Raw genomic sequence first — 25,068 nt, forward strand, 5'->3', positions numbered from 1 at the left:
TAGCTCTCTGTGTGTAGAAATCTTAAAAGTGTTGCTTTCCTCAGCCTCAGAGGGGAGGGGAACTGAGCATAAACACCATCCCACATGAACCACAGGGAACCAGCAGAGGGGCAACTTTCTATGGGCTGGTTTCAGGGAACTATACAAAATCTGATAATCTCTGGCAACTCTACATCACCTTATTTCTTCTACCTCCTGCCATCGCTTACAAGATCTCTTTCCTCACATTCCACTGTTTTATAGGAAACTAGAGGCAGCAACTGGAGGTCATCATGACTAAAAGCATTCAGCTATTCAATTACTGGTTGGTGGAGTCCAATGATTAATGAAATTACATCCTAATGTTAATTGGCAATCAAGACAGTTCTCCATAACTGATAATGTAGGTATTCTAGAGCAATTTTTGCAACTTATATAGTACACTGTTCTAAGGACATTTCATATGTAACATACCATTGCATTTCAAGACATAAACACTAAATTTCTAAATAACATAAATGGCAACCTACTGCACATTATCAACAGTTTATTGTCATTTGTTTATTAACACATGAACAGAAACTAATTGCAAGTATCAATCATATTTATTTTCCCTGTAAGTACATATTTGACATTAAACTGAAGACTCCAATGAAGTCTCAATCATCAAGTTTAAATATGAAAGGAAAAGGATAAGCATCTAGGACTTTCATGTGGCATTAAACTTAATGCAATTCTTTAGCTACCTAAGCCTTTTTACTTTAAACAATCAATATAATCATAACATCAAAAAGTCTAAAGATATATTTATTAACTACGTTTACCAACATATTATTTGTGTTACTTTTGGAATTTCCCAAATTTAAATATTGCTAGTAATTGAACAGAGATTTTAGTTTATTTTCCTTTAATTCTGAGTTTGCAAAAAGTACACAACAATGTCAGGTATGCTTTGAAGCATTCTGTGCATTCCGCCTTTACATTATCTCATAAGCAGATATTTTTCAATTGAACCTATTTTTATCCTCTCTTTTCTAACATTTTATAAGACAGAATTTTGATGCTAATCACATTTTTGGCATGTGCTGTTTGGCATGGTATATTTAGAGTAAATTTCTCATCATACTAAAAACGTATCTTTACTTCAAATAATTGTCTTCAAAAATGTTTTATGTCTCAAGAAAGAACAAGAAACACGCCAACAATAGATACAAAAAGCATTACAGAAAAAGTTTAAAGAAACAAAATGTTTTATTTTTTCAGTTTTGAATTAAGTGCTTCTTGACAATTTACCAATGCATTAAAACTAAATTATTTTAGTCTTGGATTAAGATAAGTATTTATTTTGGCAATTGATACTCAGACTTAAATGGCATTACAAAAAACAGATTCATTTTAAAAGCTCTCTGAAAAATGGAACAATCGGCATTTATGGTTGGAATGGGAGTCTGTGTACTGTACCAACAAATATTCAAAATGCTGTAGAAGGCATGCTAACAATATCTGATAAAGTGTATGCTTAACGACTTATGATTGCATTAACAAAGCTAATGAGGATTATTCTTTTGCAATATCTTTAACTTTTTAAAAATATTTTACCTTATATTTTAAAAATGTATGGCAAATACTATTTCTGCTCTTTGGAAAAGCATGTGGAATAATTTAAACAAGTTTAAATTTGTTTCTGATAGGTAAACACATTTTTTAAAGCTATATTACATTAGACATTTTTACTTCATCCCTGGGTTTTTCCCTGTATAACCACATTAAAGACCTGCAGTGCCCCAAGCCATTTGTGTGCTGACAATGAGGGTGTTTCAAAAAGGTGTTGCCTATACAAGCAAACACCCCACTGATTTTACCTGAAAAATCTGTTTCAGAGAAAACAGAGCCCTTCGCAGCTCCCGGCCATTTGAGTTGTAGAGTTTTTCTGTAGGAGAGACAGAAAAAAAAAGTCACATTTAGCCAAAGTTTGTCAGAGGTTAGAGCACATTTCTGGTGAGATAAAATACAAGCCAAGAAATAAAAATAAGGTACTGCAAGTGGTATAAGGGTGTTGTCTCTCAAGAGCAGCTATCAGGATGGTTAGGAAATAGCATTTTTAAAGTACCTTTAAAAATTTCAATAGAACATTATTCTTGACCAGCATGGCGGTGGAGTGGTTAGGATTGTTGTCTCACAGCACTGGAGACCTGGGTTCAATTCCAGACATAGGGTTCTATCTGTGTGGAGTTTATATGTTCTCCCCATATTAGCTTGGGTTTATTCTAGGTGTTTAGGGTTTCTCCCACAATCCAAAGACATACGGGTACTACTGTATAGGCTAATTCTGGGAAAACAGTCCCTGGTGTGAGTCTGTGCATGTTTGTGTCTGTGCTTGTCCTGCGATGGACTGGTATCCCATCCATGGTGTATCCTGCCTTGTGCCTATTGGATACAGGCGATGAGACTCAAACTTCTTTGTTCCACATAAAAATATGTCGTATGTTTAGGTCTTTGACGTAACGTTACAAACAATATATTAAATTGCTTTTAATCTTGTTGCAAACAGTTGTAAGAAATATTGATACTGCTTTATTTGAATGTTAAATATATAAACATGCAATATAAACTTAATTTACAATACATTTATGACTTCTTTTGCAACCCTTGAGCTGATGTGTTACCAATAAGTCTTTGAAGTATGTGCTTGTTTCATTCAGTCAAGTGTTCATGGCCACCAAATACACTTAATTTGAAATAATTCTGAAACAGCATCTATAAAGGCCAGAATAAATGAAACACAGGATAGACAAGAGGCTTCATACAGAAATGGTTTAATAGAAGGATCTTTCTGTATAGTGGACACTGACACAGCATCACTTCCACTTTCAGTGAAGAGTAAAATGTGTTTTAAGGTTGGTAAGAGTCATGCTCCAGATATTTTTGGGGAAGAAAAAACACACAATTACACAATTCTGTAAATTTTGTGCTTTTATATTTCAGGTGCTGAAAGCCTGAGTTTTCATTTTAAAAATAAAAGGGTGCAATAAAACCCAAGAGGGAAAAGGTTTTAAAAGATATATTTGCTTTCTTATCCATTTCTGAAGCACTAATTCTTTTGGCAGAGAGGCACCTTGGCATGTGGCTCTTTCTAACATTAGCCAGAACACCTTCAATCAGAGCCTGTGTAATCTCGTGCTAAAGCCTGAATATTTCTGCTATAGTCCACCAGACCTGCTGGATAGCTTTCCACTGACAGTGATGATTATAGATGGTGACAAAAAGTACATGTGGTACATTGACTCCTGGCTTAAGACCGCTATTCAGGATACTAGACTCTTTCTTTGTACTGTACACTATTGTACGTCTGTGTGAGAGTATGTGTGAGTTGAGGTGATTATGTGTGTGGGCATGTATTATTATCAGTGTGAGGAAAGAAAATGTTCCTCATAAACATAGCAACTCTTTTTTAAGGGATAATGTAGGAATGTCAGTGAAATGTAAATGTCTTTTTTGTGGAAGTGGTTTCTCCTTTTAAATAGAAAGTGACTGTTTTAGATGTATTTTTACTCTTTGTATAGTCTCATTTTGTCAGAATTCATAATATCAGTTAAAAATAATATGCAAGTCAATTTGACGTCCCAACAAAGAAGTAAAAACATGTAATGTAGGTGTTCATGCAGGAAGTAATTACTTCATAATTAAATGAAACTGCTAAAAAATAAAATATATCACAAACACCTTATATCTTAATTCAGTACAGAAACCTCTAAAAGTCCTTAAATTACAAGTTTATTCCTCGATTTATACCTTTCTTGATAATTCTAATAAAGTTTAATCAATTGAGACCACTACAATGATCTCCCCTACCTACTGTGAAATGCAGGGGCTAACTGACATCCACAAAAACAACAATTTTTTATCTAGCAATTGTCCTAAAATCATTAAATTAATACTATGACTGTTGTACCGAATTATTTCAGCATTGAAACTTTTAAATTGCAAGGGAGTCTGTGGCTAGGTGCCAGGATTATGGAGCAAATTCTGACCTCAGGTTTAATTATGAGACACAGAGCAAGGTTTTGGATCTAGAAATTTCTGGAACAGTCCCTTACACAACCTACAGGTATGTAGTACTTTTTAGTTTGGGTCCGACATAACTTATTATTATAATTATTTTCTAAGTAATTCAAAAGCATACTGATTTGTTTACTACAGAGATCTCACATTAGTACATTTTATATTAATGATCACGCTAGAAACAGACAACTTTAACTGTTTAGTACTCTATATCTGTCACAGGATCACTATGAACATGAAAATGACCAAATTGCAAAAAACACCATCCATTAAAAATAGAGATATCAGAAATGGATGCTAAGTTTCAAGACACAAGTAATGTGGACTTGGTTTAGAAGCACATTTAAAAGCTAACTATAATTTAATGAGATTTTGATGTCTGTTTACATAGATACTGAATTTCAAAAGTGATTACAGAAAAAGAAACAGAAAAGATACAAATGTCGCCTTACATTAGAGACATATTGCTTTAACTGATTAATAGATAGACTGTTTAGAACAGGTTTGTCCAATCCTGGTCCCAGAAGGCTACTGTCAACAGGATTTCATTCCAGCTCAGCTCTTAAGAAGCTAAATGAAGTCATTATTGGCTTAAAATACCATTTTAGAAACTACTTATAGTTTTGCAGGTAATTACATTTTTCTTATTATGATATTACTTAAGATAGCAATCAATAAACTTCTTTTTATTTCTATGCAGTAATTATGCTATACAGACATGGCTGAACTAAGATAACAATGATAGTGACAGGGGTTAAGGAAGTGGAAGTGGGGAAAAGACTACCCACCCATGTTGCTGAACACACAACACCCTGTAGAAATTCCATCATAGTTGATTGTACTGTAGCTAACATGTACAATAGTAAGAGAGAACATATAAATGGTGCAAACTGCAATGATGTTTCCATAATGGGAAAAAAGTTAATAATGGAAAAAAAACACAAACTACAGTATATTTAAAGCACAAGCTTACATTGTGCAAATAAATTAACATCTGAAAATGAAAACATATTGTTTTTAAGAGGTGTTTACATGATTAAATGCACATTCTAACAAAAGTGAAATTTGTTTGAGAAAAGGGATAACCAATGTCAAAGGTTTGATGATCACTATTTTTTTTTTACCAGAGAACCACTTAAGCCAATCTATAGCTCTCCTGACATCTCCCTGCCAGTGTGTGTCACTGTTGGGCAGCTCTGTTTATAATTCTGACAGCATAGTGAATTCTACAGTCTGTTGGATGTTACAGCAGAAGACAAGATGACTTGTTCTTTCCTCAAGAAAGTGAACATATTTAGTGAAAATAGGTAAAAAAGCTTTGTTTCAAAACCATTAAATGCAATCCTGCAATTCAGCATTAATTCACAGTTTTTAAAGTTACTTCTTATAAGTAAAGGAGCAGCCTTTCATGTACACATAAGGATTAAGTATTGCAACACAAAGGAGAAGACACAAACAGAGCACTGTGTGGCAGTGTGTGGCAGCTGTGTGGCAGCAAGACCTATTCAGTTTTTGAAGTCATTTTCAAATGCATTGTGACTGAAAGTCTCATGGAATACAGTAAAAAAAGAGCAAAACCAAAGAAAAAAAGTATTTTTTCTCAACAAGGCAGTCCACAAGTCCAGGCCTACAAGCCTGGGTTGGAGTACAATTTGGTCTTTTTAATTACAAAAGCTTAGCTTTAAATCAAACCAACTTATTTGTGTTTTCTTAATAATTGAACAAGTATCCTAAGTATCTTGTCAGGAGCCATCAAAAACTATCCATCTGCAATACTGTGTATTTCCGTGGACAGGGTGTTTAAAGATTGCACAAGATTACTGGTGACCATATAGAAAAAAACTTCTACTGATCTTTCTCTCCTTGCTGCACACTAAGGACCCTAAGGACAGGTTTTGCTGAGATCCACCCTGTGCTTTATTTGTACTTTTCTAGCTACCTGTATGGTATAGTACTTCAAGGCTTTAACATAAACTCTTTAGATACGCGATTCCATATTATATTCCCTTTTAATCAAATTCTAAAAGTATGCTTGTTGACTCCGGTATCACGTTAGTTAAAGACTTCGAAGCTTAAAATGTTTAGGGAGAAATGGAATACTGGTGTGTATTTTATTCTTTAAAGTACCAAGACCAGCTATATACTGTATGTTTATGTTCCAAAATTAATATCGTTTATGGCCTTCACACGCGTTACAGTATGCTCCTATTCTTTTTATGCTCAGCTACTAAGATTTCCCTTCAGTGGTAAAATTCAATATCTACAACGGGCACAGTAAAGACGTTTACAGTAAGTCTTTCTACGACAGACCAACGGACCACGAGTGCCCCTGTCGGTCAACCAATCACGCACCCCATCATATTGCGTCATGATACGCGATACCGCAGCCAATTACCTGCGGTACGTGTCTGTACCGCGCACTTTGAATGGCTGCATCTGTACTTGGGGTACTTGTTACAATGAGGGAAATTTACTGTGTTAAAAAAATAGATTATTATGTGGCTTTTCTAAGCCACAGAATGATGGAAGAGGAGAATTGGGTTAATGCTATAGATCAACACCTTGAACTTTGAAAACAGACAGTCAAATGCAGTCCTCTGTCATCCATCTGTACCAGCTAACTCCATAATATATACAGCACAGTGGCTGAACTCGACACACATCCCCATTGGTCAGTCTGGCTTTTGCCTCAGGAAATAAGTGTACGGAATGCATATATATATATATAATTTTTTGTTGAAAGGAAGTCATCCCTCCTGAGTTTCTGTCAAGTCTTAGGACTGTGCTACCTCAAGCAAAATAAAATCAACAAAGACAAATGAATTGTACATTACAGGAAAAACATACAACTCTGGTAGTTCTTTTTCCCCCTTCCAGGGCACAGAGAAAGACCTCACGTTTTTTTTTTTTCCACAACCTCAAATGAATGGGGCATAGAGTTCATTTTGGATTCTGACATGGTCAGAGCATTCTGTTCCAGCTATAGCACAAAACCAATAATTTCAATAAAGGAAAATGGGGCCTTAACTTTAATATGTATCTTGAGGTGCAGGAGGTAAGTCTGCATTATGATGTTTGACCTGCATATACTGTACTATACCTATATTTTTGTTGCTGATAAGTACAAAATAATATATACTGCATTCTTGCTTGTACCACATATTCATACAAGGTTTTGCTTATATGGTTAGAATTAATCCCCACAACAAATAACCAGATTAGAAATAGATGAATGTGTCATGCTGCTCCAATGCCATCAAGCAATGGATCTGTTGCTTGTTTCATCATCTGGAATTTTCATATTTCCATTTCGGCGCTGAAAGTTTTATTTTGAAACTTATTATGTTTATGTCCTTATTCTAAAGTGTTTTTGTACATTTTATTGTTATGGTGATTTTTGGAACACATTTGACGCTGAAGTACAGCAGTAATTCAACAAGATTATAACAATAACAATAATTATTCAACAGGATTATAACAATAACAGTAATAATGATCCATCCCATTTATATACAGTAAAAGCTTACTGTACATCTCAAAGAGCTACGTGTACATTAGAAAGGACTCAATTCATCTGCTATTGAAGTGCAGCTGCTTGACAAGCAGTCGTCATTCTACACCAATAGCTGCACTAAGTAGCAGATCAGGTGGAGAAGTGAGAAACTGCTTCAATGGTTGAATTAAGGGCGAACATTAGGAACTTAGACTGTGCAAATCTAGGGTGAAAGTAAGCCAGGTCACTGGGGTTAACACTCCTATTCTTAGATAAAGCAATCTATTTCCAGTAATGGGAAAATGTCCTTCTCTTTTTATAACCATTCTTAAGTGACCTATTGAATTTCATGCTACAGTACACAATTTTGAGCTCCAGCGATTTCTATGTATATTTTAAAAATCTACATTAAAAAGAGATCTAGAATCATATACTGAATAATACAAAAGTATAATAATAATAGCATTTTTTGCATTTCAGTATATTTTAGGCTTGCAATAATATGGAACACGCTATATTCTGAAATTAACAAAGACAAATATTCTGTTTGATGTTTGAGTGGGGAGCTACAGTATGTCAGTGTGAGAACTGCAAACAAACAGAAGTTAATTCCATAGTGAAAGATAAAAAGATATAAAGATAGAAGAAAATGTTTTGGCCACTGAGCCTTCTACTGGTGTGTAGGAGAAAGAGTAAGAGAGCAGAACAATTCCAGGGGATTTTATGATGTATTCAACTAATATTGTAAAGTATAGCCTTATACATTTATTTATGTATAGCATGTAGCTTCAATGGAATTTACTGTAACTGTATTTCACAAAACGAAAAAATAACCAATTGTAAATGTGTAACCAATTTGTAAATACTAAAAATACATATTAATAGATATACCTGTAGTACATAAATGCTCAATGTATCAGTGACCAAACGGATAACAGCTAAAATCTTCATTAATAACAAAGCAACTGCCTCCTACTCTGCATTATTTCATATATTGGCTTAGAGAGATCCCTACGACCACACCAACAGCACACAATCTCTACGAGTGGGAGATGAGAAAGACATTCTGATTTATCCAGGTGTTAAACTGATCTACCACCAAGTAACAATATTTATGTTTCTCTTGTCTGTGATTGCCAAAACAAGTAGGGCCCAGGCAAGTCAGTCAAATGCCAGTCAAACTGTCATAGGCACCTTGCTCTACTTCAGCTCCCACTCCACTTTCTCTTTCATGGCCAACCAACAGAACTCATTAACATTCCAGAGCACAAGGATTATAGCAGCCAAAAAGTGTTAAGCTAATGATTTACTTTTCCATCTGATTTCTTGGGTAGTTTCAGAAGTGGTGGGTGTGTGTGCTTTTGCAATCATTAGCAGTGAATAAGAATGGGAGCGTTTTCCAGGTCATGTCCAATATATGCTGTCATACCTCCTGCCTGTCTCACACTTATTCTCAAGCAACATTCACAGAATCCCTGCATACAGCACATTAGCATTCTGACCAGCACTGAGTTCTGCAGCTATCTTTAGCGAAGACGGTTTTACAATTATGTGGCAAGTATGTTTGAATGTAATAATATATTTCAGAATTTCACAAAAATGACTTTAAAAGAGACGCAGTTAAATATTTTATTAGTATGAATAAATATTCAATGCTTGCGTTTTTGAAGCCCAGGAAGTTTCCATCAGAATATATTGCAGGACACAAACACAATGCCAATCTGACTGCTGTTTCCTTGACAAGCAAAGTTAAACAAAAATGTCTATGGAAAAAAGATATTTATTCTCTTTTTTATTTGGGCTGGCAGGCACTCTTTTATTTTTTAAATACAGCTTACAGAAATGCACAAAAAAGAAAGATGTCCTAAGACCACAAACTAGGCCCTACCAAACAACTCATAAAAGAAGACATTTAGCTGGCTTTGATGTGAGAAAAACAAAATATATGACCGAAAAGGTCTTCATTTTCACAGCAATAGCATAAATGACCATTATGTTTCAACCGAAATAATAAAACTTCAGTGCAATAAATAAAAACAGGACTATGACACTGTTGTGAATCCCATACAAATTAAAAGTTTGCTTTAGTATTTCTCAATTAAGTCATACTTAACAGACTGTTTTTCTTTCAAACTTTAATTATAGTTGTTTTTTTGTATATTTGTAAGACAGATGTGTAGTACTATAATCTAACAACTCAATTTGCTCTTTTAAAAAATAAGCTTTGAAAGGGTGTGTTTTTAATATAGTGGTGCATAATACATTATGTAAAAAGAATGCTGATAGCTGAGGCAGATTCATTTTACATTGCTGAAATATAAATTCTTCTAAAATCAACATTTTTCAGTTTTTTTACATTTACTGTACTTTATATTACCCTCAGAGGTTTCCATTTGAACACTCAGGTTTCTGAGCAAGGCTCTGTACAAGCGGAATAACAAAAGTAAAGAATGGACTCTAATTTAGTATAGTTTTAGCATATTACCGTAACTCAAAATATGTGATAATGTATGATAATTGTTTTTACTTATTAAACAACACATTTTACACAAGGGTGTGACACATTTTGCCTTTGACTATAGGATTGTAGCACAAATCTGGGCTTGGTCAGTAAGTAACAAATCCCACCCACACAGAAGATCAAGTTTGTTGTTAAGCATGGCAACATTTCACAGCAAGGGGTCAAATGCCACATCATTTTTAGCCAGGGTGTTGCTGAGCAAGCTCTTGGGAGCCACCACTCCACAGCTGTGACTAGTATATCTGGTGTTTGGCTCAAAACAGGAATAACGAAAATGAACACCTGGGACTACCCCTCTGTATTTAAAGCAGCTGTCTTCTCCGGAAATGCTGCTTCAGGCTGGAGCAATGTCTTCGGCTTACAGGTCTATAAGATTAAGTCGTGCTGAAACGAGAAGAAAGAAAATACAATGTTTCGGCTGTGGAGCCTTCTTTGGGTGACACCCAAAGAAGGCTCCACAGCCGAAATGTTGTGTTTTCTTTCTTCTCGTTTCAGCATGGAATAAACCTATTACTTGTTCCTTTGCAGCCTACACATGCTGAGGCAGCTACCCACCTGAACTAAGATTAAGTCAGTCTACTCTCTGGGGTTAAATTTAAACAAGTCCGCTTTAGTGCAATCAGGCTTGCGAAAAAAGTCAAAATTCAAAACTAACAACTAAAATTCTGAGCCCAACTGGAACCAACATTCTTTGGAGTGTTATCATAACCAAAACCAAACTAACTCAGGTGGATTACCATCTCCACCATATTTTAACAAGCTTGGCTGTTTTCCGCTTTTCAGTTTTTGATGAGGCTTAACTTCTTGACCCTGTAAAAGCATTTGGTTTTAAATTTAAAATGATATTCACAAAAATGAGAAAAATTAAACCTATAAGCATTCTGCTTGTTTCTTCTCCCTTGTTAAGTGAAGAAAGTTGTATTCATTCGATTTTTTCGGTACCTTTTAGTTTTCAACAAACATTTTTCAAAGAATATGACATAGTAGTGTGAATATCATGTACTGTATTATTAAGATTTCACTGTTGCACCCTTTCTGTATTTATAATCAACATCAAGTATTAAGTGTTCAATTCAGGTCATTTAATATAATTTGAGTAATTTATTCACATGCACCCTGCTGAGTACTATTACAGTGAAAATTATTTGTTACCTTTTTTTATTAAAGACAATGGCAGGAGCACCGCAGGCAGTATAGGATGAGTAACTTCTTGAAGTCATCTGGGGCAAACCAGACCTCCCAAAAGCACAGATCAAACATGAATAATTACAAGAATATTTTCCTGTACTGAGACAGGGTTTGAGGAAGTAAACACAACATAAACCTCACCTCTTAAACACAAGGCCTATGAAAGGAAATTGTTAACTGAAAACAAATAGTTAAGGTTTCGCAGGGCTTTGAAACACATGATGCCTGCACAGGCTTTAATCTATAGGCAACCTTTTTGTGGAGCGGGTTTTATTTTAGAGTAGGATTTGATTTCCACCCGAGGGCATATTCTGTAAATGGCATACAAATGAAACACATACTCAATACATATTGTACTTCATAAACACCTCACAGATTGAAAGGAACCTTGTAAATTCATTTTTAATATATTGTTTTTGTCCATCCATTATTGCTATTTACCACAAGAGAGACTGATGTTCTCTTTACTCCCACATTTCTATATATAAACACAATTTAAAAACATGACCTACTGTAGCAGTTTCATTCTTCTCCAGGCTGCAGTTCCAAATATTTACAAACTATCTCATGATGCATATTTCACTATTTATCTTTTTGAATCAAGCAGCATATTATTTTTTTAGAATGTTCTAGGGATGTAAAAAAAATAACAAAAAAAGTTTGATCTGGTCTTTTTACTATCTCACTCTACAGTATATATACAGTATGTTACCCTGACCAGTATTTCTCAATTGGAGTGTACTTCCAAGCCTCCACAGTGCATAGTGTTGTAATGATACCTTATGACTACAGACCCACACACTTACTAAACAATCACAACTCTAATAACTTTATATCTTCATACAGTATTTCATCCATACATTTCCAAGTATGAAATAGCTAACTGTACATTTCCAAGGGAGATGGTGTCTTCTACTGCTGATGTCAGTGCCCTACTTCCATGTTCTTAACCTTTTCTTATGAACACCAGTCATTCTATATAATATACCTTTACCTGTTCCCTAGATTCCTACTGTATATACTGTAGATGTCACCCACAATGTTGCTGATCATGACATGGTTCTTTAATTTCACCAGATTAAATTTTGGGATTAGCACCATTGTGGGTAAACTGATTCATTACAATGTTAGGGAGGCTGGGCAAACCCCACATTTCTCTTAGCTCTGCACAATTAGTAACCCCTCCACAGAAAACACATCCACACTGGGAGGCAGGAAAGGTAAATTTGATAAATATTCACTTTTATGTTAACACTCATTATACCGATGGCTTTACAGGTTCATTGCTGCCTTACTCTTACTTCAGCCATTCATCCAAAAGACAGAATTGTCATCAATTCAAAAACGTTCTTGAACCTGTGTAATATACTGTAATATGAAAAGTATATATTGCTAACACTGATGAAATAACATGTAGATATTTGCAGTAAGTGATTCTGTTTCTTTCAATATTTTCCCTTCCAGATTATAGACAAGGTTTTATAAAAGCAACGTGGACTGCCAGACAATTTGGCAGACAATTACATTATGTAGCTGCCAGCAGAAAAATGTGGAACTGAGTCACCAGTTAAAGGAAACTCTCTTACAGCTGCTTATCCTGCATGCACATAAAGAACACATCATATACTTTTAATATAGCGAAAAATACCATTTGATTAACTGCACAGGGAAAAATCTCCTCACAGACAGTTTATTCAAAAGAGTAATTTAATAAAAAATATTGTTGCATACTAGTGACACAAAGCCTACCGGGAAAAGAAAAAGAAAATGATGTTATATAGAGCCCCTTTGCCTGAATCCAGAGAAATATTGTACGTATTTGCTCTTGAATAAGGCTAATTCTAATAACAAAGGTGTTAAGGCAGCAGTGTGGAGTAGTGGTTAAGGCTCTGGTCCTGTAAATAGGATAATTTTCTATTTTCTATCTGCTTCATCTAATTCAGGGTTGCAGGGGAGCCAAATCTCAGTAAGCAACTGGAGCAATGTGGGATACATCCTGGATGGGATGCCAGTCCATTGCAGAAAACACACAGACACAGACACACTGCACACACTCGCACCAGGCCGATTTTTCCCAGAATCCAATTAACCTACCAGCACGTCTTTGGACAGAGGCACAGAACTGGAACACCCGGAGGAAACCCGTGTAAAACTGAGAAGAATATACCGTATGAACCCAACGCAGAGAGAACTTAGGGATCCAGCGCTGCGAGGCAGTAATTCTAACTAGTGCGCCACCATGCCACACATTGTTGTACCCCTTGTGGGCAAAGTACTTTGATCCAGTTACTCTACTAAACTAAAGTGCCTAGTTATATAAATCAGTAAAAATGCAAGTTGCTTTGGATGAAAGCATTCGCCAAACACTTAAGAACAAAACCCCAAAATGTTGTTACATTAAAACCTGACTTGTAACAAGAAGCTGCCTGAGGCCAAACATAGTTAAATATAATGAACAATAATAAACCGATATGTACAAATAAAACTGAAGAAAAAAGTGTTTCCAAGTTTTTTTTAATAATTACCATAAACAAGTCTTAGCACCAAATCGTTTTTTTCTGCAGTAATATGGTAGTGTAAAGCACTCAAAGACAATACCATAGAAATCCCCTGATGGAATAACTTACTGTATCACAACTATCAAATCTCTAGTACTTCAGTGCAATTCTTTTTATGGACTGCTTCTCCAGCTACATAAGATTAAACTGTATTGTACATTTTACAAGTTTGTAACCCATGTTCATTCTTTTCTAATAGGGAATTTTTTTTTTTTTTAAAAGCAAAGGAGAAACTTAGAGCATCTCTGACTCACTCCAGTTTGGAACAATACATTCTTGTGTCACACGTCACTTTCTTCTTATTTTCCCAGCATGCCTTTCCAGGAGACCTAGATGGCACACAGCCCAGACACTTTTGCCAAGTAATCATAGGAGTTAGGCATTGTGCCAGCCCCCTAAACCATAACATTGATAATTGATTTCAGAGAAGGAAAATATGAAAAGAAAACACCCTAATTCAGCAGTTCCAAACAGTCAAGAGGATACACAGGGCTCTGTGGATTAGGGGAGGTTTTGCTTTGGTAAGCCATCATTTGCTTTTAACAGCTGAACTTGAAAGTTTTGCATTGGAGCAAAGTGGAAAATGGCTGGATGTCACACTTAACATTTTAACTGTGGAACTGTGTTACTGTTCAATTGAAGTATTTATTGTCAAAAGCCATTGTCAGACCTTCACTGGGACAAATGCTTGAGACCCTATGCAACATCTTCCATAAATTACATCTTTCTATAGATATTAAAAACGCTATAAAAGGTGTTATTATAGTGTTTTTTAGGCAACAAGGTATTCAATATTTTTATTGACAAGTTTGCACAATGATGGTGACATAACGTTATATTGCTGGGTTAAAGCACAGTTTGAATCATGTCAGTATGTGGTGTGTTATCAATAACACATTGTAATTCATAATTTAAGTATTTTAAGATTTAAACATCCACTTCTGACATTGTACAAATGAAATCTGGTTCAACAAACTATCTGAAATGTTAGAAATAAAACATTTTCAATCTTTTATGCTTGCTCGCTAAGATTTAAAGATACAATACATAGGACCCTCAAAATGTCAAGGTGAGGTTTTGTGAGGTTTCAGTTCTGGGACATATGTGTTGAAGGATAAATTCTCAAAAAAAGTAAAACCCCAAAAAATAAAAAAAAGTACCGATTACCAGAAATTTCAGGAGTTTTTTTAAAAACACAAGACTTATCCTTGAGAACATACTGTGATCTTGATACATTATGGGTCCTGACATAACAAACATTATATTTCAAACATATTACTCTTAGTTTTTTTATGTGCTTCAACATGATTCTTTAACAATTAACAATATAGAAATATACATTTTACAATTTGGTGTGTATAAAAATAAACTACAAGTTACTGTCTAAACCTTCACAACTGAGAAGATGACAAACCATCTGCTTCTCAAGTCATAAAACTATCAAATAATTATCCCTCAAAAACCACAAAATGAAGCACATATGTTGAAACAGAAGATTTTCCTTCAAATGTGGATAGTATAACCTAAAGAAATGTTTTGAATGATATATACTTCAATGGTGAAATTAAAGATTTTTTCTTCCAATGTTGACAGTAGAACCTAAAGAAATGTTTTGAATGACAAATAGCTCAACTTAAATGACCATACCATTGGGCATTGGGAAGCTGCATTTTACTCTGTAGGGACAGCTAAAAAATATATTGAAGAGAACTGCCACTTTGCTGCAATTCAATTCATGTGCTCTGAACTTTCAAATTACTTTCACAAATATGAACACTCACACAGGTCATTAAAGCTTTGCAATGATTCTGCCACTAAACTAACAGGGTTTAATAAGATGATGATAACTGCAGTATAAAGTAAAGGGCATCCATCAAACCTTTAATGCTTTCATTGTAAAAATAATCCCCTTGAAGCCTGAACTGATCTGGAAGTAAAAACAGAATCTACAGTACTGTATAAATTCCACAACAAGATTAAACTTAAAGTGTGTAAACTTTGCTTACAAGTTTACACGTATATTAAAGTCAAAATGCTTAAGTCAAGTACAAACTTCATAAAGATGTAAACCACATCATTATAATAACATCCGAACTATAGCCACCAACACTACTACTTATAATAACAGCAATATTTAAAAATTATCTGGTGTATATCTACTTCTATACTTATAATTGTATAATGTTGTTATCCAGACTGTCACTTGACATAGAATAAATCACTAAATATAACCATTCTTTTTTATTTAATAAAAAGGCTTTTGTTTTAAACAAATCCTTCGAGCAGGTGGACTCCGGAATGACCGGTATTGCCATGAGCAGTAACCGCTGATACGTCTACTCTTGTTTTTCAGAACCATCTCTAGTGAATCCCTGTGCCCTGCTACCAGGGCAAAGTCATAATTTAGAAATGTAAGCAGGGCTGTCATTAAGGAAATTCTGTGGGATAAACAAGTCTGCAGGCTACTAGGGAAAGGAGTCTGTTACTGAGACAAAATGCTGTGTACTGGAAAAAGAAACTTAAACTGGCAAGACTACTGTAATACAATACAGGACTGATATACAGTATTAACAATACGCTTCACATATACACTATTAACAATATGCTTCACATAACATCCTATGAAAATTGATAATCCCAAAGTCATGTACAGTTGGATATCTGTAACATTTATGTCAGGAAGATGTAGTCTTGGGTTTTAGGAAGCAGATGATCCCTCTAAGCCACAAGAAAAGGAATTTTATTTTTGCTGGGTTCCAAATTTCTTCACTTGGGAAAAAGCTGAATGGACATAACAATGTTCATGTCAATCACTTGTTTTCTCAGCTTTCTGTAACCATTCAGATATATGTATGTGCTAAAGAAAATGAAAACAGAAATATTTCAAATTTCAATGGAATTCCAACTCAGCCCATATGGCTGGCCAGAGTGGTTTAATCTGAAGATGTTTTTCTTCATCAGATTGCTTATAAAACCTGTGAAAATCCAACATAGCAAAATTATTTTTTATTACCTAATTAAATGTCACTTTTGAAAAGGTTCAGAACACTGATAGTAAAATCACTTCCTTAAATCTCCTTCTGGCAATTGTAAATTTAACACCCTAAGGATAGATACCTCAAAGACATGATATGACCACTCCTTATGGCTGCCTTTCCTGCACATTCAGCGTCTGCTAACCTCTCAAAAAGGCACGTTCCAGAGGCAATGGGATATGCCTTTCTTAGCTTCCCTGTACTGTTTGTTTTACCAGTTAATTGGGTTTCAGTGTGCCGAAAGCTATACTATTTTTCTAGAAGTGTTATATCTAACAGATGGACATTGTGATATCGTAATTTTTCCAGCTTTTAAAAATATCCAGGATTCTTTCTACAGTTAGGTACAGTATGTTGGCCTAACATAACCTGGTCTGCTAAAAACAACATCTCCTTCTCTTGGTATGGTTTCTCTTGATTGAAATCATGATGACTAACACGGTGACTACACTGGCCTCAAAAGTATTACAAATAGATTCTGAGTACTGGCTCCTGTTTTGCTAATAGACCATTCTATATTATATCTTGTAACATGTTCTTGTACAATCAATATCAACTTTGATTTTCTTAAGAAGAATTCTTAAGAAACACATCCTAGTGGTCACTAACGAGCAGCAGGTTAATGATATGCTGACCAACTGAAACCCATCCAGCTCTGGTAGTGCTAAGCCAGCTTGGAAAATTCAATCTTTATGAGGTAATGATACAACCCAAACTCAAAGTGATTGCAGTATTCAGAGGTTAGGTTGAAAATGAAAACAAATTGGCGCTTGGAAATGTCTTTACTATGAATAAATCTATTACAAAAGGCACAAATAACGTTGTTAGTACAAAGAGACTGTTATGCATATGTACTGTACATAGCAGTGTGAAAAGAATTGGAGTACTGCCATGCCTCAGCAACATAAAACTGTGATGGTAAATACTTTAGATCTATCTTCTCACCCAACTTAAATACAGTACAGTACACTCTTTTCTTAGTGAGTGCAAGTAAGTTAAGAAGACAAATGTACAGTAAAAGCAAACTACTACTGTGAATCTGATGAAAATATAATAAAACTAGGCAGCTGTCAATGATTGTAAGGTGTAAGTTTCCCTAGATAATATAAATAATCACAATATTAAAATTAATGGCCAACAAGTAGAAATCTGGTGTGCAAAGCTCAAATGACAAATTGGTATTACTAGACTTTCTGAGTATCAGACACTTGAAGCAGAACACCAGATAATAAACCAGACTACTTCTAGAGCAAAATGTTATAAAATGAGTTTACATTTAATGTCTAAATGAATAATGACCTCGTAAACATTAGAGAATACTGGCTTTTCACCTCTACATAATACACACCATACAATGTCCTGTGTATAAATTAATAATTTTTCAAATAACTTCCTTTAGACGAAACCACAATGACAACTAAGTGGTATAAATAGGCTAGTTGAATCCCTTCCACTAAAACACAGCAGGAAATGATGAATCCCATTTAAGTTAAAAGACGAGCATAAATTGCTCTCTGTTTGTTTTCAAAATCTTTGTAAGTTGAATTTTTAAGGGGGCAAATGTTTAATTCCTGTTTCATGTCTGTGTTCCTTCGTTAAAGCACACCCCCACTTTGGGTTACTGCATGGGTGGGCTCCTTGTTTCATGGCTGCAAAAAAAAAAGGGAGCACATGCTATGTCTGTACACAGGAACAATTCACTTAAGCAGCATAACTGCTGTCCTGCTAAATCACAAAACCATTCCTTTGGGCACCTGGATGCCCTGTATTTGAACTGCAAACACTGATCTTAAGAAATGCATAGTCTTATCAAGGATACAGCAGATATCTGCCTACCTAAAGATTATAATGAACCTCTCATTTATTATAGTAAAATCTGAATAAAGTACAGGTGGGTGAACATCTCATATACAGTAGCAAGAGAAAAGAGCAATACAGGCTCAGTAATGTTTTTATTTGGTAATTGTATCAGATCTAGAAGTAGCTTATCATAAACATAGCCATTAAAATATAAAAATGCATTCTGTAGACTCCCAGGTAGCTCAGCCATCAGAGGTTCTGAGGACAGGTTAAGTTCTATGATCCACAGGTATGAGACTAAGGCAATGCCATTGACAATGTCATTGTGACCGGGATTCCACGAGTACAACACATGCGTAACAGGATGAACTGGCCAGGATTTTGTAGGCTTCCAGCAAGACAGAAACACCTGTGGTTTCCCAGGCACTTGCAGATCCAACCTGCAGGAATCTAGAGTGTTGCCTGAAATCCATTAGAAGATGACCAATCAGGTTGGAGGAGTCTGCCAGTACTTCCTCACTCTGCCCCGTGTGCAGTGTCAGGTTTCAAGACATGAAAAACACATTATCAGCAATTTCAGGAAGAATAACAGGTAATAATAACCCCAAACTTTGAACATAAGATACATTTTCTTCATATCCTTGATTATTTGATTGATGTATAGAATATAAGGGTAAGAGTATGTTTCCCAAGAATAAGATTTATTTTAGATACAAAAGATTGCAATTCAATTTGAAAGTACATTACAGAGAGGGAGATGGTTGTTGAGTCCTTGCAAGGTGAAAGTGGATTACCTCAAAGTATACCAGTAGTTTGGGAGACTCATTTTAAAATAGGATAGGAAAACCCATTCTCCAGAAAGTTACGAGAGACACTTTTTTTCAATTCCTAACAAGTCATGTAGTTTCCACTGTTACTTTACCCATGGAATCTTTGAAATATATCTCTTTGAAAGCAGTCCTGTTTCCAATTTATCAGGAGAGACCAGAAGTAATTAAGAAGAAACTTGTCTGTGATCTAGACCTCCCAACGTGAACGGAACCACATAATATGGGTCTTTTTAGATATTATTTCATCCTTTTCCATCGCTCAACAAAAACACCCAAGAATAGCAGGTCTATAAAAAATATTTACTGAGGTCAGGTGGAAATTATTAAGCAGCAACATTAGTAGGTAATAGTGAGATCACATTTAATTCATTTACATTTTTTTACAAGTTAGTACACAAGATGACAAGTAGAATACAGTGGGATTCAGATAAGCAACCATCAAAGAGTCTGGAAAATAATAACCGATAGCTGCTGGGATAGAATCCTTAGCATGATTTAAGACATGGAGATCTTCATGGAGGCAATGCTGCTTTTTAAAACGTTATGTGTTCTTCTACTCAGCTTTTTTTTTTCTTTTGGAATTTCTAAAACAAAATCCAGGCAATTGATGAGAGACAGATGAGCTAAGAAAGCAACAAACTTCACTGATTTGATTTGGAGCGCTGACTCTGGCCACACAAAAAGCTGGATTTGTCATGTGGAATATTTACTTTGAAGTTTGAGGGAAACCAGAATGCTTTAACACCACTGTAGCTATCACCGATTTACTTATACTGTAGCTACTGTAAATTGCGTCTGCAGGTTTCACTTATCTGTGAAATTCTAAGAAAACTTATAGGGCATAACGTTTGAAGAATGATTATTCAGTATACACTGTTCAGGAGTGTAGTGCAGACAGAATGTCATAAGTGGAATAATAAATGTGCTACACTTGAGATATCACAATTTTGTTGTGCCACAACAACATAACTACCGTAGGCACAACACAACAGAAAGCACACAGATTGTTTTCGTCAACCAGCTTTTATTTTTTTACTTTAAGTGACAGAATAAATATATTGTGTATATGAAAATGTTTTCATCGGTATCTGATAATTTTTTTGATATGCCTTTCCATACTTTATAAAAGATCCAATTTTTGTACTGTTGAGGTTTCCTTGGTTAAAGATAACCTCTTTTGCTTGTTGTTACTATGCAAATGTGTGAGATTTAAGAACTGGATTACTGCACATACCTCTTCACACACAATGGTGCATGCCAACAAATGTTGTCATGCAGGCATTTATTATTACTCGTTATGTTAATATCAATCCTCTTTGAAGCAAAACAAGTCTGTAGGTGCTGTTACGATGTTTCAGTGGGGAATGTTGATTATTGTTCATTAAAAATGGGTTGAACTAATTTAATCACTTTATTCCTGCAAATGCCTGTTGTTTTACAAGGCTAACAACTACAGTTAACTACCTCTGCAGAGCCTGCTTATTCGTAACTTGTGGTGCAGTGATCAAACGATAGCTCTACCGCAGAGCCCTATGAATCCAGGACTTCACTGAGCTGTTTACAGTTATGTTTTTAACCCTTTGTCTATTGGCTTTCAACTAATTTTGATGAAAGTCTCTCTAGTGTTGTCAATAATCATCTCCTGAGAGAAGTGTAATAGACAGTGTATTTTTAATTACAAAGCATGTGACCTAGCTAACCCTTGCTGTCACAAGATACAGTACTCTAATGTTAAAAAGTCAGGCAACAGGTGGGCTTCTAAGTGCTGTATTTAATTATAGAAACCAAAGCCCAGTCTCCTCAGATGAGTCTGTGTCCAGACACACACCTCCACTTAAATCGGTGTAAGTCTATATTGCATGTAGATAATCATCAGCCTTTCCTAGTACAAGTAAGTCAACAATATTCCAGTATTCTTGTGTAGATGGCACTGCAAACAAAGCTCTGAGGCTACTGTATATTGTCTTTATGGTAGAACGCTGTGATTTGCTAGTGAACTGTAACCACTTCCCCAGTTATCCCTCTGTTGACCAACAACCGTAGTGTAGAAGTAGAATAACAAAAGCAAAACAAAAGAATGTTGAAAGTACTACAAGGCACACAAATTAGTAGACTGTTCTGGCTGAGCACAGGACATTTGTTTTAGCAGTCATTCTTCAGACATGCCACTAGAGGCCATTGCAATGTCTCCAATCTGTGTAAATAGTCTCACAGTGGGTGATAATTAGCTAATTTGTTTAGTGGTGAAGTATGCTTCTTCACCACTCAACATCCTATGGGCATGCACAGTGCTAGTGCTGGTTGCTTTTTTTTTGGAGTGCAGTTTTCTGTTTGACCTGAAAAGGAAAAACAATAAAGCTTCTTGTGCTTTACCTCTCATGGCATGCTCATCATGTGTTTTTGTGTGTACAGTCCTTTGGTATCACCTAGGAAAAGTGTAGAGTCTGTCACAATATCTGTAATGAAGTTTTATTCAATATATGATCATTTTAAAAACTTCTATAATTTTTTTTTTCATATAATATGTATTACAGCATGTAGTTGTAGAGTAATTCAAAGGCTTTTTTTCTATTTTTGTTTAAATCTGGTTAAATGTTAAAACAGAATAGTTTTTTAAGTTAAAACAGAATAGTAAAACAGAATAGTATACACAGATTGTTCGTTTTGCACATCCAGAGATCATCATCATTATTTTTTTTTTGTTAGACCCACCATTATTCTGTATTACTCCCACATTAATCAGTGTGATTAATGTGAACAACAGCTGCAGCACATCTGCTTTGCTGACTCCTGTCCTTCATCTTACACAAAATACTTCCAGCTTCACCAAAATTCTTTGGCTCTTTGATTACTCTCTGACACCATTTCAGAAGATCTCTGACATATGCTTTATTAAACGGAAAATGATTCACTGTGGTACAATAACTTGGAAGTTCCAGAATTGAGAAATTATAGTAAACTGTCCTCCATTTGATGCCATTTATAATTTATTTAGATGCCCACTGTTATATAAGATTAAACATAAACTGAAATAAACTCCACTTGTTACCAATTTCAGCTCAGATAGAAGAAACAGGATGACAGACAGATCACAGATAAACGCGTAAATAGTGGTTAACTACACGAAACTGCTATTGCCAAAAGCACAGATACATTGTGATTTTATTACAGCCACCAGATTTAGCCATATAGATTTCAATCTTTTAGGGGACAAACATGTGTTATCTGACTTCCTGATCTGCCAATCTCAATCAAACCATCTATTTTTCAGTAATGCAGAGAGACATTTTTTTTTCTATTTGCTTTTCTAGCAAAATAGTTTCCTCATGTTTGAAAAAAGTGCACTCTTGGCCCCGCCTTCAAGTCTTGCTGAATCTCATTCTATCAATCCAAATGCTAATTAGAGTTCATTCTTCTCCTCTGCTAGCACTGTCACCTCATCTGCCAGACACTCACTTGAATTGAAATCAGGTCTATTTCTACTTTCTTTGTCATTTTCCTCTCTTCTGCCAGTGGAGAGAACCACAGAGAAGGAAGTCTTTCATTTTTTTTTTCGATGTTCATGTGCTTCTCTCACTTAGTGCCATCAATTGTAGAGGACTATTGTAATGTCAATTTTGAGATGCGACTGACAAAATAAATTCCTTTACCCATCACACTTTAACCCACATTTTGCCACCTCGCAACCTACCTAGTAAAGCATGATGCTTCACTGAAAGATTAATAGAAACATGTCAGTAGGGTATACTAAATCCTGTCTTTATGTGTCATGGTAGTACTTTTATCTGATGTCAAGTCACAACAAAATACTTCATTCTGAAATCTCACTCACAAATCAGATTAAAATGTCAATGGCAGAGAAGCTTTGGCCACCTTTAAAATGAGTCCTTACAATTATTTTTTACCCCAAGATCTTCATATGAGTCCTTTTCTTTACTGATTGTTAGTGAACCAGAGAAAGTACAGTATGTGCTGTACATACCAACAAGACTTGATCCGATTTCAAAGAGAAATGTCAGCAACACTGACGGCTGGATTGCGTTTATTTTTCCTGGGCTGTGTCTGTTCTAGTTACAGTACATGACAAAACCATCTAGAACTTTACCTTTTTGGGTAAAAGAAAAAAAAACAATTGTGCAACATATATTTTTTTAAAGTCTATGCTTTTCTTTTAATATAAGACCACTTTACAACATGCACATTGCGTTAGCAGCAGTATGCATGCATGTCTGATTATGTGTGTGTGCTGACGTAACTACAGGTACTATATCAGCATTCAAATACAATCCACAGTTTATTTATACTTTTGGGAAGTTCATGTCCAAGCTACTGTATGTTCCACAGTAAATATAGGGTAAACTGCTCAGGGATGTAAATACAGCTAACAAGCATCTAAAAATCTAGAAAATATATATAAAAATTTAAAAACAACTTTAGTGGAATTGTTCCATACTAAAGACTCATAATGCCGTAAACTGCACTTAGCTGTCTGGCAGATGCACAGTCATCTGCGAATTTCAGATTTATGTTTGACATTGTCCTTTCAGCAGGGAACATTCACACAGAACTGCAAATTAATAGCAGTAACAAATAAAGCAGAGTGACCATCGGGTTCATGCTGAAGGTTACTGAAAGTTAGGCTACTGAAAGGTAGGCAGGACTTAAGTTAGGTTTCAGTGGTGTGACTTTAATAAAGTAAAGCCAGGGTACGTGAGTTTGAATTTCTTACAGCTTTTCTATGAAGTTCAAAACTTCGTGGTAGAATGATTATGGAGAAGGAATGAACTAAATCTCAGGTGCCACAATCCCATAATATTCCAATATTTCGTCTGCCCAATCCAAAACATTCCATCTCGTAAACCTAAGCCAAAGTATGTTTATCACCAATTATATTTATCTTTATCTATTTGGAAAAGCTAACTGTGTTGACATATTACCTCACGACTATATCAATAGAGCACAAGGAAGTCTAGGCAGACTCCTGTGATGGTCCATCCTTCAGGCCATTCGTCTTTTAACACATCATAAGCAGCACAACCCATACCCGAGTTTCAGGGCTTCATCCCACACCGACAGCACCACATGACTGTAAGGACCCAGGAGGCCATAGGTGGAGGCTGTTGCTGTGTCACTGAGAGCCGAGTCAGCCCTGGCTGACTTATCCAACCCTGTCCTCTATAGCACTCAGTCAATTGTGTGTGCTGCCCCTTGGGGCATCCCGGTCACAGACTGGGAGTAAAATAACCCGACTGAAGCCACAACCACAGAGCTCAGCCTGCACTCTAATCGTGAGGCCCCATATGTTGTTTTGTAACAAAAACAGGTTTTAAACAAAACGCACCAAATTTAGATTTTTTGGGTCTTTAAATATTCTATACTTTATATGTGACTCTTCAGTGTGTTTTCTTGAATACAGTCCTGTTGCATCTGCTGCATGTAGGTGGCGGTCGGCCTTGAACAATTAAACCTATTAATGACAGCAGACCACAGGCTAAGTTTTCCAGAAATATTTGGCCAAATTCTTTACTTAAAACAGAAGAACATTATTATTAATTAATTTCATCATATTAATACACCAATATTAGCATTATATTAACAACAG

At 35.4% G+C, this 25,068-nt stretch overlaps 1 protein-coding gene across 5 annotated transcripts in view; it reads right to left on the reverse strand.

Moving 5' to 3' along the window:
* Positions 1–25,068, reverse strand: part of fhod3a (formin homology 2 domain containing 3a) — a 244,989-nt gene that overhangs the window by 117,076 nt on the left and 102,845 nt on the right. For all 5 annotated transcript variants that reach the window (XM_088601865.1, XM_088601864.1, XM_088601869.1 and 2 more), the window contains exon 4: positions 1,842–1,909. In XM_088601865.1, the coding sequence (XP_088457991.1) occupies positions 1,842–1,909 (68 nt within the window). The remainder of the gene's footprint in view (positions 1–1,841; positions 1,910–25,068) is intronic.

Source organism: Lepisosteus platostomus, chromosome 12 (genome assembly GCF_059453375.1).
Source record: "Lepisosteus platostomus isolate fLepPlt1 chromosome 12, fLepPlt1.hap1, whole genome shotgun sequence".
Taxonomy (NCBI): Eukaryota; Metazoa; Chordata; class Actinopteri; order Semionotiformes; family Lepisosteidae; genus Lepisosteus; species Lepisosteus platostomus.